General features: G+C 39.7%; 1 protein-coding gene across 1 annotated transcript in view; it reads right to left on the bottom strand.

Annotated features, from left to right (window-relative positions):
* Positions 1 to 9342, bottom strand: part of LOC103917237 (potassium voltage-gated channel subfamily KQT member 1-like) — a 531450-nt gene extending 522108 nt beyond the window's left edge. The window contains exon 1 of the mRNA XM_009324351.1: positions 8960 to 9342. Within this exon, the coding sequence (XP_009322626.1) occupies positions 8960 to 9342 (383 nt within the window). The remainder of the gene's footprint in view (positions 1 to 8959) is intronic.
* Positions 9343 to 17010: the final 7668 nt, after the last annotated feature.

Raw genomic sequence — 17010 nt, 5'->3', positions numbered from 1 at the left:
GATATTTTTATTATCCAAAGGAGATTCTGACCAAGTAATAAAGAGAAGGTTGTCCAGGTGCCTTTGTAGGCAAGTTTGATGGCCCTCAGTTCTCTCATAGATCTACTTCCAGGCTCCTGAGGCTTGATGTTTTCTCAAAAGGTCTTGTGCTTGTACATATGTGATCATACACAAATTAGAGTTAGTTGGAAATTTTGGTAAAGGAACAATTTTTCTGTTGAAAATACCGATATGTTAAAATTAGAAGGTAGTCTGGGAATGTGTTGGTTTCAGCAGAACTGGAGAAGATCAGACAGGTTTTAATGGAAGCTTCCCTAGCTTTGGACTCACAGGCAGCCTGCCTGGCAGGGAGTTTGTGCATATCTGACTTTCTGCTTTGCCTCTGAATAAAATATTTTCAGGGATTTGAAGCCTTCAACCAAAGGAAAATTCCACCTATAGCATGGGTATACTCAAGATATCTGTTTTCAGGTGGTTTTTCAGCTCATTCTAGGTTGCATCCAGAAATGCCCGATAGCCCAACTGCATGTAACATGAAGCTGTCTGGCTGGCTCCAATCAGAAGTAACTAGCTAGTATTTCTACAACACCTAGAAAATTTAAAAAGTAATTACAAATACACACACTACTATTCTGTATTTTTCTTGAGACCTTTCACCTGCATATGTCTAAATTATCACAAACCAGTTTGAATCAATAGCTAATACCAATGCTGTTCAAATCACAGCACGAGCTATACATCATACAAGATCTCCCACTTCAAACCAGCTTTCTGAATCAACTGCCCAAACATATGTTATTTTTAAAACATCCACAGCTCCTATTGAGCTCCTATATGAGCACTTCACATTTTCAAAGCATTTAACAACATGACATATTTGCTGCTCTTTAAAGAGCACTAAGATTTGGATTTTGCTTTTTCTGAGTTTAGCTGGCGCTAGTCCAGAACTTACAAATTACATTCATACATCCATTACAATTGCCAGACGCACTGATCTTACAGAAACCTTTTTTCAGAGCCCTGCCATTCCTAGGATTTAAGCTCCCCAATTCAGTTGAGTGCACGTATCTTCCACTAACATCTGTGCTGCTATGTTTGTCTGTTTTGCTCTTATCTCCATACGTCTTGTTACCAGAATGTCTGGATGTCCTCTCCTTCCCTGGGCACAGGAATCAAGCTTCCATTTTGATTCTGTATCACTAAGACTTTCTAGAAGAGACCTAATCAGTTCTTTAAAATTGACAGAAACAGTTCATTATCATGACTTCATGATCAGTGTTCATGGTTCTGATACATTTATCATCGACCTTGACTGTGAGACAAAAAAATCAGTAGGTTTCAGCATGTGATCTATGACACATCTCCACAGGGACAGGAAATTGCTACCACCATTTACAAAGTAACACCAATCTCTTTGAAGTACTCACATTAATTAATGTTTCCTAGGTTCAGTATCAAAAAAAAAAAGGAAAGAATAAGTATATATAATGATGCTGTGCAAATACATCCAGTAATTAAGTTAATGCCAGCTTGATTATCATGAAGACGTCTGAAACACTTTTCTTCTTGAATTTGATACCATGTGGAGCCCACAAGTTAGTGAGCAATTGTAATGTTGACATCAAGGAATATCTTTTTATTTCGCTGGTTTCTGTAAGAACAGAGCGTTTTTCCACAAAAGCGTAACCAAATTCCATCAATAGCACCATATCAACGCCACACTACAGTATTTGTTTTCACTATAGAAACAAATGGTTTCACTATAGAAACAACATTAGCCTGTGGGGACATTAATGCATATTCATTGCACAGTCTATTACAAAATTGAGCTTCTAGAATAAGACAGATTGAATTTCTTACATAAATGATGGAAAAAGTCATCAATAACTTCAAAAAATGAAAATAAAACTTACGTAGCCTGTGGCTTTGTGCCCTGTGGTTAGGTTATTCTGTGCCTAAAGCAAAGTACACTCAGATCAAAGTTCTTCCTTAGGAACTTTTGTGACATCTCTCTCCTGAAAAGATTCTTTGGTGCCAAACAATCTAATTGAGCTCAAAGTGAAGTGTTTTCATTTTTGGCATTATTAATTCATTTCTCCTCTACCCAACTGCTTATTTTAACAAAACGTGAAGAAACTTAATGTCTCTGACATGTCTCATCCTCTGTCAATATTAGTTGAAACTTGCCAACTGGCTCAAAAGTTTTCGGTAAGGCACTTTGAGACAGACGCACTCAGACAGTGTGGTTGCATAAACCTCATTTCCTTAGGAAAAGAGGCTAAAATAAAAATTTATAACTGTCCCCATGTATTTTTAGAACAGCCCAATCTTGGGACTTTACCGAATCCTAAAGATAATTCTGTTTAATATTAGTGCACTTCCATTAGCAACTTAAGCCATTCCACCATATCATCCAGTTGAACATGCAACCTTAAGCAGTAAGAAGAACTTTCCACTTTAGTAAATTAATAGTTCTTGAGTTTCTTCCCTTTAATACTGCTCATCTTCTGGTACCTGAAGTTTATCATCATAGACGAGACATCAGCTTAGTACCTCTGTGTAGCTAGTATATAGACAAAAAGTAGCTACTGTAGTTCTAAATTGGAAAACTTGTCAGTTCAATTTCTGTATAAAATGTCCAAATAAGAAACTGTTATGCTAGCAAGAAACACCCTGAACCCAACAATAATAATAAGCCCTAACTTACCCTTATGAAAGTACATCATGTCCAGACCTAAGCTTTGACATCAAGGTCAAAGCCAGAATCTCAAAAGTAGTCATGTGCTTATAATTACTCTGAACTTTAGTTGTTGCTCATGTTGGTCATATTACAATCACATCATTGGAAAAAGCAAAGTATCTTCTTGCATTCTAGAGATAATTGTGGGAAGGACAGAAATGGGAATTAGATGGTCCCTTTGAGGGGGAGTTATAAATAACGGGCTATAGGCTCCATTTACAGATAAAAACAGAAGCAGGAGAATACTATGCTAACTTACTTGCTATGTATATTTAGTTTCACTAACTGAGAGCTGCTACACCCGAAGAACCAAAAGATATGCAGGCACGTGCCCCACAGTCATTAAAAGGAACCACTAGACCCTTATATTTTTGCCTTTTAGTGTTCTTTACATCAGCAGCAGTTGTATGCCAAACAAAAATGGAGTGTCAGCCAGAATGGTGGCTCTTAACTTCTTCAGTTGCATTAACAGAGCATGACTACAGCATTTCTTACATGAAGTTGAGGGAAGTAAAAGTTTGAAGAGCAACAATAATAAAAGAAGATTGCAATTTTTAATTTGTTCCAATAATCTGAACTCTTTTTGTATTACTTATGGTGACACAGCCTTTGGTACATAGAATATTTTCTAAAGGAAAAAAATTTTAGCTGGCCAGCCACAATTTTACAAACATGTTCTTGATCTTCTGTACTTTCCTCCCAAAGTTATAAGTTAGCAACTTTATTGATATTGCCATATTTTTGTAAGGAGCACACACTTTTAAATTACTCAACAGTAATTCCTTAGATGAGTTCTTTTCAACAAGCTGCCAGGAACAAGTATGTGTGTGCGCATGTGTGCCTCTACAAAGAAGCTGTGGGAGTCAGTATGAAGGAGAAGAGGTGTAACAAAGCAAAATTAGGGCATGTTTTCATATGCAACTGAGCCAACACCACAGTTCTCTGGTAGCAAAAAGGAAAGCTCTCCCTCGTCCCATTCCAGTCTTGGCCAACTGGTTAGTACTGGCTCCAGCACCATCAGACCATTTGTTGACATGCTGTAACCCCTTAAGGTATCAAAAGCTACTACTTTCTTGCTGGGCTAGATTTCTGCCATTACAGTGAGTTGACTTAGCTTAGGAGGGCTACAGTGAGTGCCAGAAGCAGCACGCATTATGCAGGAGAAACGTGTGGCCAGGAGAGAAGAAGGGAAGGTGAGAGAGGAAACCTTACCCTTTTGGTATTGGTAAACCATTATGTCAGCTCTTGTGAAACCATACTCTAGGGAGGATGTTCTCCTATCTTTCCCATGCAGTCAAGAGAAAGACAGACAGCATCCCATAGGAATGATTCAGAGAAATAGCCATTATTCTCTCTGAGTCACCGTTTGGAGGAGTTATTTCCCCATAAATCATAAGGGAGCCTGGAGAGCAGACTTTGTTGCTAGGCAAACGCTGCATTTGTGAAATGTTTCACAGTCAAACCAGGTGGTCTGCAGTACTTGCCAGATGACTTGCAGTGTTACTTTGCAATTATTTCATACAATTTTATATGAAATTTAACAGGTGATTATAATCCACTAGGAGCACTAAGAGAACAATAGTGGATAGTACTTCAAGACGCTGAATGTGTATTACTAACCTGACAGAAGACCATCCACTTTTTCCTGCTGGGCTACATTTCTGCTGGATTAATAAATTGAACTGGCTCAGTGATCCAAGGATGTCCAAGGAGCTGGCAGGAGCAAACTGAATGGATGGGGCAGATAAGGAGAGCAGAACTGGAGGTGGTCTGTTAGCAGTGGGCTGTTAGATCGGCTCACCCCATCCCATGGGAAGTTATGGGATATAAAGATTGGTCTAACTTTTAAATGAGAACAAGGTCTAACACTCATTTAACAAGTGGCCAAACAAGCACAAAGTAACCTGGAACAGCTGCAAGTTCTCACTTAAACTTTCACAGTGTTACACGACAAGAAAGTGGCAGGCCTGAGAACACAATCTAAGAGTCCCTCTCATGGGCCTCCCTCTTGCCTTAGACTTGCCTCCCTTTTCAACCAGCCTGTGGTTTCTCTGCTGACTGCCAGCAAGCCTTCCAGCTGTGCTAACTCCAGCAGTGATGCTGACATCCGTTCGCTAAGAACTGGACTGAGACCAACAGCTCCTTTTGTATCTCCCCACAGTCATTACTTCTTCTTCACTATTGACTTGGACGAGATTCAAACCAGTTGCCTACGGGTGAAAGGTTCCTTCTCCTGTCATGAATTCCACGCTCCCTCTTCCCCCTAGCTTCCAGCTGTCATCTCCTACCCCTTTTTCTTCCCAGTGGCTCCCTCTGAGCTTCTTGACCATTTTCAGCTGTCCCGCAGTTCCAGCTCCTTGTGCCTATCCAGCCTTCTGATCTCCAAAAGCTGCTAGTCCTTGTTTCTTCGTCCTTCCTGCTTAAGTCTGCTTCTCTTTGTCGCAAGCTAGCCTGCTCTTGTATTGCTTTTCCTCCAGTTTCAGCAGTCTCAGTTTCTACGACAATCCAATCTAGCTTTCTGTCTCTTGGTCCCAGGTTCTCCTCTGGCCCTGTTTCACCAGACTCAGCATAGCCATTTGTTCTGCTTCCTCACTTCTTAGTCCAAGTGCTACCCCCCTGGGTTCCCTCTAAGCTTCTGGCTTTTAGCTAAAAATAAATCAGCTACCCAGCCAACAGCAGCTGAAAAGACCAAAATTAGAAGTCACTGGATGCTCCAGAAAAATGGAAAAGAGAAGACAAGGAGGTTGGACTGCAGCGAGTAAAAACAACAGGATGTATCTGAGGGTAAAAGGTACTATGGATCCACCTTGCTTGCTGAGATATATGGCCAGTTAGCCTCAGCACAAACTCAGTTGTTTTTTTGCTGGGACCTGAGCTGGTGCAGCTGTGCAGCACAGGGCTCAGCTGATGTAGACACAGCCTTAGGCTGACACAAGGTGGCCTCTATCACTCACACTCAGAACAAATTAACATAGGACAGCAAGCAGTTACCTCTTCTCCCTGAACACAGGTGAAACCATACTGCTCTCCTGTTATCAGTCACCACTTGTGTGTGTGAGAGTGCACAGAGAGTGATCCTTTTCTTTTAATGGGCTTGAGTTGCACCTTCCTACTTCTGGTTCTGTGCCTCTACAAACATGGCAGAAAAGCCCGACCACCTCCACCCTTTGCCTATGGCGAAGGTGGCCTGCAAAGGCTTGGCAGTGGAACATTCCCCACCAAAATGACATTTTAGCACTTTGAGCACAGACATTGGATCCTGTTTTTGGTTTATGATCATTGCTACCTAGTGTCTAAATGGGGGTCAATAATCTTATTATCAGGAAAACTGTCTGGCTTCAGCCCTCCCCACTCAGTTCACATGTATGTGAACACAATATTCTAGACTATAATTGAGCCATTCCAGTTGTAATTAAATATATATGTTTCAGAAATGTAAACTCATCACATGAATAAGGCTCCACTCACAACTAAATGATTTAAATGTGTGGATTTGCCAAATAACTTCATTACCATACATAACTCATCACCAATACATATTGTAGTACTCATTCAAAAGATAAAATATGAGGATTATACCCCAATATCTTGACATGTGGGTGTGATTTAAACAAGTGCATAGTTGAGCTTAGAAATCAAATTCAAGCCAGGCACGCATTTCTTTTTCTGGACTGAGGACCATATGGCAAACAGCTGGACCCTAATTTATATTGATATCCAGTACCCTGAGGCTCTTACATAGCCACAAGAACTGGTTGGTTGGGATCAATGTATTGGTATTGCATGTCACAGCTGTTTCTCAGTCCCTCACCTCTAACTTGTCCTCTACCCTGTTCTTGGGGATTTCAGGAGTTAAGTATTTCACGGCATTTCCAGTGAAGCTGAAAATCACCTAAGTGAGAAGGTTTTCAGGACCGGGAGGGGGAATTCTCAAGCAAACCCACTCACACCTTCAAACGTGTTGTTTTGAAACCATGATTTTAGCCTGGAATAACTCCACTAAAATAACACTAATTCCAGATTTAATTAGGCAAAAATAATTCCCTTTTCTAACACACATTATAAAGTTCCTTAAGTTTACTCCCTTAAAAGAAACTTGAAGTATCAGGCACACTACAGATGTTACACAAGATGAGATTATCTTGGTAATTTCAGAATGCAGGAGGAAGGTTACCTGCTGGAGCACTTGCTGTTCCCTCACTTTGCCTGTTTTCTGGAAAGTTAGGTTCTTTCTAGCAGAACTGGCTCCAGGTCAGAACAGACTCCAGTCCCTCTTGGATAGAAACTTCCCACAAGTTTGTACATGAGTTGTGGTCTTTGCGGCATATGAAGGCCGAAAGGACAATGAAGGGATGCTGCATATCCAGCTCCCCCACGCTACACAGATATCAGCTACATACTTGGAAGATTGGATTTGTTATGAAAATAGTCATCATCATCTGATCAACTCTACATAAATTACCCCAAAACCACAGATCTAACATGGGAAACTTATTTTAAAATAAATTACAGCTTATTCTCATTATAAAATTAATTATATTTTAGATTAGCACTTTATTACTTTAACAATGTTTAACTTTAATGATACTTAATGTTGTATAGTATGTTCTTTCCAAACCAGAAACTTGTTACATAAATGAACACACCATGTAGTTATTGCAATAATTATTAGGACAAATATACTTAGGACAAAATGCTGGCCAAAAACTATGTTTAGAAGTTTTGTTTTCAAGCAATCTCAAAGGAAAAGCTGTTAAAAAGAGGTCAATTCACATATTCTTTCATTTAAGTTAGGAACACTTGTACTGTTAAAAAAAAAAAAGAAGAGTTTTCTGCTAGTAATACTAATATTTCATCCAATTTTCTAGTATGGCAGGGGGGTGTGTGTGTATATATATTTTAATTTTTTTTTTTTTTTTAAATGCCTACTGCAGAACGTAAGTACATATTGAAGGTCAACCTTAGTCTGAGGTAAAAGCAACACAGATGAAACAAATGCATTTTAGCAAAATTAATAAGTCCTAACCTCAAATAGGCTTAAATCATGACTATTCACATATTTAAATCTACACAAATTACATCTGTTTAAGCCTTAGGAATTATTATATACTATAAGCATAGTCCTTGAAAGAGGCCCTATCCTTTTACTTGGCAAAATTTCATGAATCAAAAAATCCTTTTAAAAAAAAAATCCGTATATGATTTTGAGGGATGAAAGGAAGCAAATAGTAATAAGACCATCTATTTTATGTCAGATAGAAGCATTATGATTCATTCTTATAATTACCATATCTTTCTCTGGGCAGTTCCTGACTGCAGTAAGTGATAATAGTTTTTCCAAAATGTAGTCAGGCCATAGAAAAGTTCATCTGAGACAAACAGAATAATTTCAAAACTCTGCATTTCTTCAGGACATATGCTAATTTTATAATAAAAGCAAGGACTTTGGGCTCAGTTTACATTCACTATAGCCAGTAAAACTTCCTCTTGCCTCAGTGAGAGCACAACTGGGCCTTTTCTACAGCTAAGATGACAAATTATCATTCTTTTAAGCAGTATTCAAAATAGTAATTGAGGTCCTGCTAAACCTGACAGATACCATAAGCAGCTAAAAGAAAACAGTAGCAGCTGTATTAATATATTAACCACTGTTTTACAAGGGTAAATGGAAGCCTTAATTTCCTCCTTGCATGTACTACATACATGGCATAATGAAAGACTTTATACTCATGTGTTCACAACTGTAAATTAATTCAAATTAGTAATGTTATGACTATATGTTTGTCCAACAAATTACTTGTTTTGGCACTTCAGCATGAGCAAAACGGACTTATAAAAATGTGACGTATCTGATCACAGCTGAACTTTCCACATCTCATGCTAAAAACTACAGCGTCTGAAGCTGGAGCAATGTAAAGCAGCTAAGGCAGCAATAAAAACTGCCACGAGCATATAGGACTTCCCCTCAGAAATATCAAATATACAGTGTGCATCTTTGAAGACAAATATCAAGTGAAGAATAAAAAGCCCTCCTCTGGAAATGTTAATGGATATAGTGGCTGATCCTTTGAGAAACTGGCTTCTCCACTGCTTTCAATGGGATTACTCATGCAACAGGTTTTCAGCCTGGGAGCTCAAGTACTATGATTTCTGCCTGATTAAGTGGACAGTTTCAGATTTTTCTTACACCAAAGATTATGTGAAAGCATAGGTACTTACACAGTAAAATGATAGATAAAACACTTCCATCCACTGGGCCTCTCCAGGAAGTTGTAGACGTCTCTCTGCGTACTAGTTTTAGTTAAATAATGGCTATGGAAACACTTTGTTGTACAGGTCCTGCGGACTTCACTTTCTGTCAAGGCTGCAGCCTTTGTGCCTTCCTCAGGGTTACGGGGAATCCCGGATCCATTATTCACCGGCGTTTCTGGATCCAGCGCCACGGAAGAATACTGCATATTGCTTAGGTTCCCCCTGACTTCCAGCAACGCTGCAGATTTCCTATTTCCATTCAGACTGCTAAGCCGGGAAGAGGAGCCTTGAACCTGTCCACAGTGGTTATACATCTGGTGCCCAACAGTTTCTCCGCTATCACAGGACATTCTGTAACAACGCACAAGTATTACTAACCCTGATCAATATTTAAAATCATGAAGGAGGTACAGTATGTCCTCCCTGCCCAGGGTGTTCTCCAGCAGCTGATAAGATGACTTTCTGCTGTTATCACGGAGCTTCTCTGTGACACAAGTGTGAGCTGTCAGCCTGTCACCTGCTGTCACCCACAGCCTCTGAAATTAAATCAGAAAAAATGTATTAGACAATGACACATGCTAGGCACCAGAAGTAACAGGAGGCCAGGAAAGGGAAGATGTTAAGACTTCTGTAGGAAGGAAGAAAATTACAGTTCAAAGTTACATTTGTTAAGAAGGAAGCCTAAAACCATTTAAATCGTGCAACAGCAGCAGAGTTGTCCTGAGAGATGATCCTATGATATTATTTTAAGTTGAGCAGTTCTTGAAGTGTCCTGATTAGAAGGGGAACTGTGAAAATTTCCTGGAAGTTATAAACTTGCTGTTGCCCGAAACACACTAGATTGAGGATTTGAACTTCAACATCTACACCTCAAGAGATCTTATCTAGGCTGTCAATGTTACAGAAAGATTTTAAGACTTGAATAAATTATTTCAGTCACCTCATGGGATCTGATCTTGCAGCCCACAGTACTCAGGAACAATTTTTCTCAAGTGTAAAAAGGAGGATGCCGTTAATGGTAACTGTCACTAGGAGGTTAATATTGTTAGAAGGGAGAAGATCAAAAACTCCTGGCCTGATTCCTGATTTTCTTCAAGCCATTTAATGTTTGCTGATAACTTGGCTACTCTCAAGCAAGTACCTAGAGAAAACAGAATTAAAAACAAGGCTCTTATAGATCAATATATATTTCATGGGGCAGACTTAAATTGCTGCTAATACATAGATACTTAACAGCAATATTAATCATTTTGTGAGACTGAGAGCAGCTTTCTGAAGTGTCATTTTTTGTGCTGCCTCATTTCTTACACACTACCATGAAAAGCTTCCTTATTTAAAATGCTTAGCTAAAATGAAAATATGAAAATATGATGAAAATATGAGAATATTAGAAGTATCATAAGAGGTGACTTTAACTTCAAAGCACTGCTAATGTTAATGTCAAAATTATGTCTGTAATGTCATATCGTAATGTACTGTTATTCACAATATAAATCCCACACGCCTAGGAGTTGCAGCTGACTGCTCCGCTGTCAGAAGAGGCTCACACCCACATTTTGAGTTACTTTAGCCTCAGCAGAATAGAGTAATTTAGAGAGAGAATTTCAGCCTTTACCCCCTCTTTCTAAATAAAGCTTATTTTTTGGTGTTGCTTAAAGACCCTCATGTGTAACGGATGAACTACCATTGTAGTACACCTGAACAGAGCCCTCTAAGTTATTCCACAAAATGTTTACATGCAGTACTGGATTTGTTACAACATGCTCATTTCTTAACACTGTTCACAGTTAGGCAGACTGATGCATTTCTACATTAGTCCTACAGCAGATAGAGAAATACTCCCTTTCCCTCATCAGTTCTCTTAACACTGAAAAGCTGTAGGGACCAAACAATAAAGTTAAAACACAAAGACTTTCATCCAAGCCAATCTACAAGAACATAAGAAACCTATCAGAAGTACACTCCCTCCATATCATTCATTTTAGGGGGCTGAGACTACCTAGGCAAGTGCTTGTAGCAAAGGTTGGCTACCCAGCAGTTGCAAACAGAGCTACCTGAAACACTTGCTGGCCTGCTTAATCAAAACAGGGGGTCCCACACAGTCAGACATAAAGCACAGAAAAACCTGAAACCAGCTGGCAAACAGTACCTACCTTCTCTCACCACATGTCCTTCTGCTCCTTCTCGTTGCCGCTCCCTCAGCTCCATACAGCAGACTCCCTGGATAGGTGCAGGGGAAGGAGCTGCTGCCCAGCTCTGCTCCCAGCTTATCAAGTCCCACCCTGAGTAAGGCAGGGTCCCTCCCTTTTATCTGCCTTATATGGCTGCCCTTGCAAAAGGCAGAGAAAGAACTGGGGAGCAGTTTTGACGATTTCAGAGAGGAGTTACTTGTGCTTCTTCCTGTTGTCAAAACTAGCAATCACAAGCAACAACTTAATTTTGCTGAGGATCGTCCTCCTTTACCTCCCAGTCCTTTTCTTATCTGCATACACTTAATTGCAATGGGTTAAGAGTGGCATTTCCTTACTTCACCTCTTTTAAAAATTTGAATTAGGTGTTGCTTGTAGCTAGCTGGAGGCTCTGCAGCAGCCTTTCATATTGAGTAAGTCTAAACGGGCAGCTTCAGTTTTTTTGTTTTTTTTCCATTGAAGTTTTGGCAAAACCAAAAGCAGCACTTCATTATGTTACATTAAGTAATGGAAAATCAGGGTTCTCTATTGTTGTTGCCTTTCTGAACTACTGCTCTTTTTTTTTTTTTTTTTTTTTTTTTTACTAATTTGGGAGGAAGAGAATCCCAAACATAACCATTCCAGCATCAAATTCCTCATTTTATTGTTGAACTTTCTAATCAGGAAGGAGAAAGTGAATACTGCTATTTCTCTTTTTCTCCCTTTTGTAACAGAAAATACACTATTGTCTGAAATGCCAGCATTACGAACATGATTTGTTTCCCACTTTTCCACAGTCATGTGGCCGAGAATGAAACGGAGGTAACCACTTCATCTTTTGTTGTGGCAGTGGGGGGATGTTGCCATTTTACATGGTCTTCAACTTTTATCATAATTGTTCATGGGGCTGAGTCCTCTCATTCCTTGGAAAGATTATCGCAGAAAGTTACTTTCTTAGTTTCCCAGTTATATTTCCATACCACTGAAAAAAAGCGTTCTTAGCTCCTTTATTTTTCTGATACATATACTCTGATCAGTTGTACATTTTTAATTCTCTAAAAATCAGCCCCGCCAGAACGTTGTCCTTGGATGCTGTGTGGCTCTCTGTTTACACTGTACACAGAATTGAATACAGTATTCCAGACAGTGCTGTAGGTGAACCATTGAGGAGGAATAATACCTGATTGGAGCCACAGAACTCCTTCTCCAGGATTTTGTTCACGCTTCTTCCTTGAAATGCCTTCTGCATCAATTAATACCTTCTCTGCTGTATTAACTTTTCCAGGCAGTAATTTTCTAAACGCAAAAATTGTTGACTGGTCTCCCATCTGACCTCTCCTGAATATAATTGTTCAAGCTCTAAATAACTAGCGAAAGTATGTAGGAAAAAAGCATTTCCAAAAAAAATTAACTATAATTATCTTGGATATTTTAAGGTTTAAAATCTGCTTACTTTGAGGGAAAAGTAGCACCCAGCTTTATTGCAAACATAGAAATGCAACATAATAGCAGCAGGTCTGAAGCCACTGCAGAAATAGGACTCATAGCATCTGACTCCTATTTCTTGATCAAGGAAAACATAATAATTTAATGTTAGGATTTTATTAGACTGAACTGTGGAAAACATGAACTCATTCCTTCACACACCCCCAAATGTAGTATATCACATCTTTGGGCCTAACCCTCAAAAGGCAATTAGTCACCTAACTAATTTATGACTTATGTGAAATGGAAATGCGTGATTTCAGGAATGTCTAACTGCTGAAGTTTTCACTGGTAAAATTACATATGCATATAATGCCCTGCAACTGCATATATACAAAAGTATGGCTTTTATGACTGGGCTCACTTCTCATCTCATGTTTAATCCTGACGTGCCTGATGCAGCCCACACCCCACACTGACAGCGCTGTATTTAGCACTAGGCACAGCAAACAGGATAATTTATAACCGAAAGGCCAGGATGGGGAGGCACAGCGAAATGTCTGGTTTTGAGATGGAGATTTGAACCCTTTTTGACAAGGAGATACTTCTCAGGAGGCTACCCTAAAAACAGGACCAAACCCATTTTCCATGGATAGCACCATCACTGACTCCTCCAGGGGTTGTATTTTAGAAGAAAAGCATTAATCAGTCATGCAAGAAACATAAAGGAATAATATGGAACCCACATGCTAGAAAAGATTTTGGATGGTAAATAATAGGTGAGACTTGAGAAACATTCCCGCACTCCACTGTCCGTTTCAAATTCCATTCTCAGGACCTAAGCTTTCTGCATGCGGTGCTCTTAAACATCCGCTTTGGGTTTGTGAATTCCACTTCCAGAACCGGGTCCCTAAAAATTAGACCCTGCTGAGTGCCATGTACCGTTCTGGTTTAGCTACTGAGTCTTTTTTTAGCAATAATCATGCTGGGGCACAAATTCACCATGCTGTGTGGCTTGAACTGGTTGTGCCAAGGCTGGCTGTAATGGGAAAATGCCAATCCCTGCTTTTTGCTTGACCTTCCCAGTCTGGTGAGCCAATGGTCTTACAATGGACTGTAAACCAAAGCTTACTGTGGGTAATTAGGGATCTTGGAACAGGGTATAGGCTTGAGCCCCAAGTTCACACTAACAGTACTCTCTGCACTTTTTATTTTTGAGCTGCTGACTGAAGATGTGGTAATACCTTTCTAGCAAATATGTTATAGTTCAGTTGACTGTAGCGCACTTTGCAATCCATGTAAAGTGCACTGTGAATACCATTATTCTTCCTCGCAAGGACATGTTGAAGATAAATTAAAATTATCAGGACTTGTGGACTATGATATTGGTTAGCAGAGTGTGACACTGGGCTTCCACTCACTCCCAAAAGCTTGACGTGTAAAATACATTGTAGCATTTTATCACATGGGGAATGAGCTGAAGTGCTAATTGCCTTTTATGCATGTAGGCACTGATCTATTATTTTAGTATTAATATAGATAGTCTACAAGGTCGACTGCTTTACCCAGGGTAGCATCTAACAATTCTGTAAATCTCTCAATTCCATGATGGAACTGCTGTAGAAAATTAAGATTGATTCCTTCAGTTATGCAGATTTTTCCTCTGTGTTCAAACTGAAAATAAAATGTCTTACTGGACAGAAAATGCAATTTCTTCCAAGAAATGCCTGAAATTAGTAACAGCTGTGATGTGAAGAAAATGTCAGTCTCCTATAAACTAAGCTAGATTTTATACTTCAAAACATGGTTGTTATGCTGACTCTAATTAAACAAATTCTATCCACCTGGTGGAAATAGCAATGAATTAATTTACATTATCATTATAGGGGGAACTAGTAGCAACTTCGAGATCGGTTTGTCTGTCCCCACCAAACCCATCCTTTTAATTCTTTGAAATTTCATCAAAATTGTAAGCATATGGAGTGAAATTTTCTTTTGGAAGTCTCTGTCTAATTCTGCTTTTGACTGGTTAAAAAGCTGTTCAGCAACCTTCGACCATAAAGACAGGAAAAAATAGCTAGCTCTTTTAAAATAAAAAACACTGGCAACAGACATAGAGCAATCCCAAACTGAAACCAACTATATGTTATTTCACCTTTTGCTTATTCCGTTTCATTCATTTCTTCTGTCACCCCAACCAGCCACTGTATCCAGGCAAACTCTGCTGTTCCATGCAATGAAAAGGGAAGAAGTGCTGGTTGCAGTGGATGGTGCAATAATGCTATTAAATGTTCCATGCCAAAGCACTGGGCAACGTGGCAAAGATGCAACCCAAAGGGAAGATTGAGAAGGATATCGATGTAAAGTATCTGTTGACGAAAAGAGTGCCTTCGTTTGAAGGATGCAGTTTTCAGCCTGGAAATAATAAAAGCATTGTATACACCCAATGGTATTGCCCACAACTGCGGTCCCTGTGGCTGTCCTCAGCTTATAGGAATGACAAGAGGGGGAAAGTGCAGCGGCTTGTATTTTGAAAGCACGCTTCGATTCATCCCCTTCCAGAGCACGTTCAATGGCGAGCACCGGATTCAGCACCCTGGAGAGTGCACAGAGACCCCGCCCGGCGAGCCCCCACCTCCCCTCCCAGCCCCGCCACGCCCTGAAAATTACGTATAACCACCAGCAGTTAACTACGAGGGAACCTTAATCGTGTTAAACTCCCATAGAAATGTACAAAGCATTTGACATGCAGAAGAGCTCCCAGATGACACCCCCCACAAGCGAGCAAGGTGCATGTATGAGGTTTTCTTCAGTTAGTCCTGGTAAAAGAAGGGAATTCCTGTTTTCAAAACGGTTCTTCAGACTAGGTTGCTGGGGAAACCGGGCCAGCATCTGGACTAGCACTTGTGAGCTCCCATCCTTATTTCTATGTACTCTCAAATCAGTGATTTACATCATTGAAGAGCTATGGGCTAGCGTGTCCTTATACGAGGTGAGTGCATCTGTGGGATGTTGAATGTCACTATGGGAAGCATCTCTGACCCGAAGAAATGCGCGTGTGAAGGGGGTACCAAAGACAGCATGGGACAGCACAGGCAGCAGCACTGTGAGTAAAGGAGAACAGTGCTCCCAAATGTTGACCCTGTAAAATGCTTAAATGTTTTGTGCGATTCATTATTTCAAAATATGGCACCATTTATGAATACTAAAAACTGAAATGGAAATTCCGAAAACTTGTTCTTTAAATTGGTGCTATCTGGTGGTCATTCAGGGCTATGTGTGAAATCGTCACTTTGTCAGAGAGGTCAGGCAGAAGATGGACATGAGCCATTCCGATCAGGGGAGACCCCCCCATCTCTTCAGGCACTATCAGACAGTCTGCTCCCTGCCCTCCACAATCGGCCACAACAGGCAACTCCCTGTTCCACTTAGCTTTCAACCAAATTTAGTAACAATAAATCCATTCAAAGGCCAGCTGGGGCACCTACGATAGCAGTGCATGATGCCTTTACAAGGTCTCTGTCCAGGGAGAACAGATACAAACAGTTAAGCTTTCCACTCACCGAGACAAGACGCAGGAACAAAATGTCGCCTGTCTCCCTTTGGACTAGTATTATGAACAACTTGTCTTTTAAGGGAACATTTCCAAAGCAGACTTAAAAACTTTAGAGGTCATTGGTTATAAACAGCAGATAAATCCTTACATTATGAAGATATGAGAAGAGTGAATGCCTCCTAAGATTATATATTTTACCTCTTTATCTTGCCAAATTTATAATTGCTATATGGTTCAGGATGAGCAGAGATGAGCAACAGAAATAACTATTTTTATTCATTGTTAACCCTTTGCTTTTGTGCAATTTCTCTTGTATGTCACCAGTTAAGTAAAACATCTGTTTCTAAGTCAACACTGTCCTTATTTCACAAAAGACCTTAGTTATTAATTACCTTAAAGACCTTAGATATTAATTACCCTTAGACTAGCATATTATTTCTAGGCAAGATTTCATATTCCTCATACTTGAAAGAAGGAATGCTGTGGTAGGAATGCATCTAGCTGTCCATTTGTTCTCACGCAAAACATCAGAATTTTCAGAATCTTTATTTCTGAGTCTTTCTCTCATTTTTATGAGTTCTGCTGGGTCAACAGCAGTCCAATGCTCATCTCTTAATAAAAGCACACATTTTCATTTTTTTCTACTTCACTTTCAGCAAGGATGTCGTGTTCAGCTTATCTTTTTTTTGGTTTTTTGTGTGGAAAAATCTCACATAAGCAAATTACTTGCATGGCTTAACTATCATTCCACAGTCTTTCAGGATAAACTTCACTTTTCCATGAAGAATACATATTCTGCGCCTCAGTCTCTTAGCTTGGTATCTTGTGGCTACTTTATGTTGTCTCCCGCTACAAGGAGCAGGGCAATA

The sequence above is a fragment of the Pygoscelis adeliae genome, unplaced genomic scaffold (genome assembly GCF_000699105.1).
Source record: "Pygoscelis adeliae isolate BGI_AS28 unplaced genomic scaffold, ASM69910v1 Scaffold65, whole genome shotgun sequence".
In the NCBI taxonomy this organism is placed as follows: Eukaryota; Metazoa; Chordata; class Aves; order Sphenisciformes; family Spheniscidae; genus Pygoscelis; species Pygoscelis adeliae.
The sequence above is the reverse complement of the archived record's forward strand: the minus strand, read 5'-3'. Positions and strand labels throughout refer to the sequence as shown.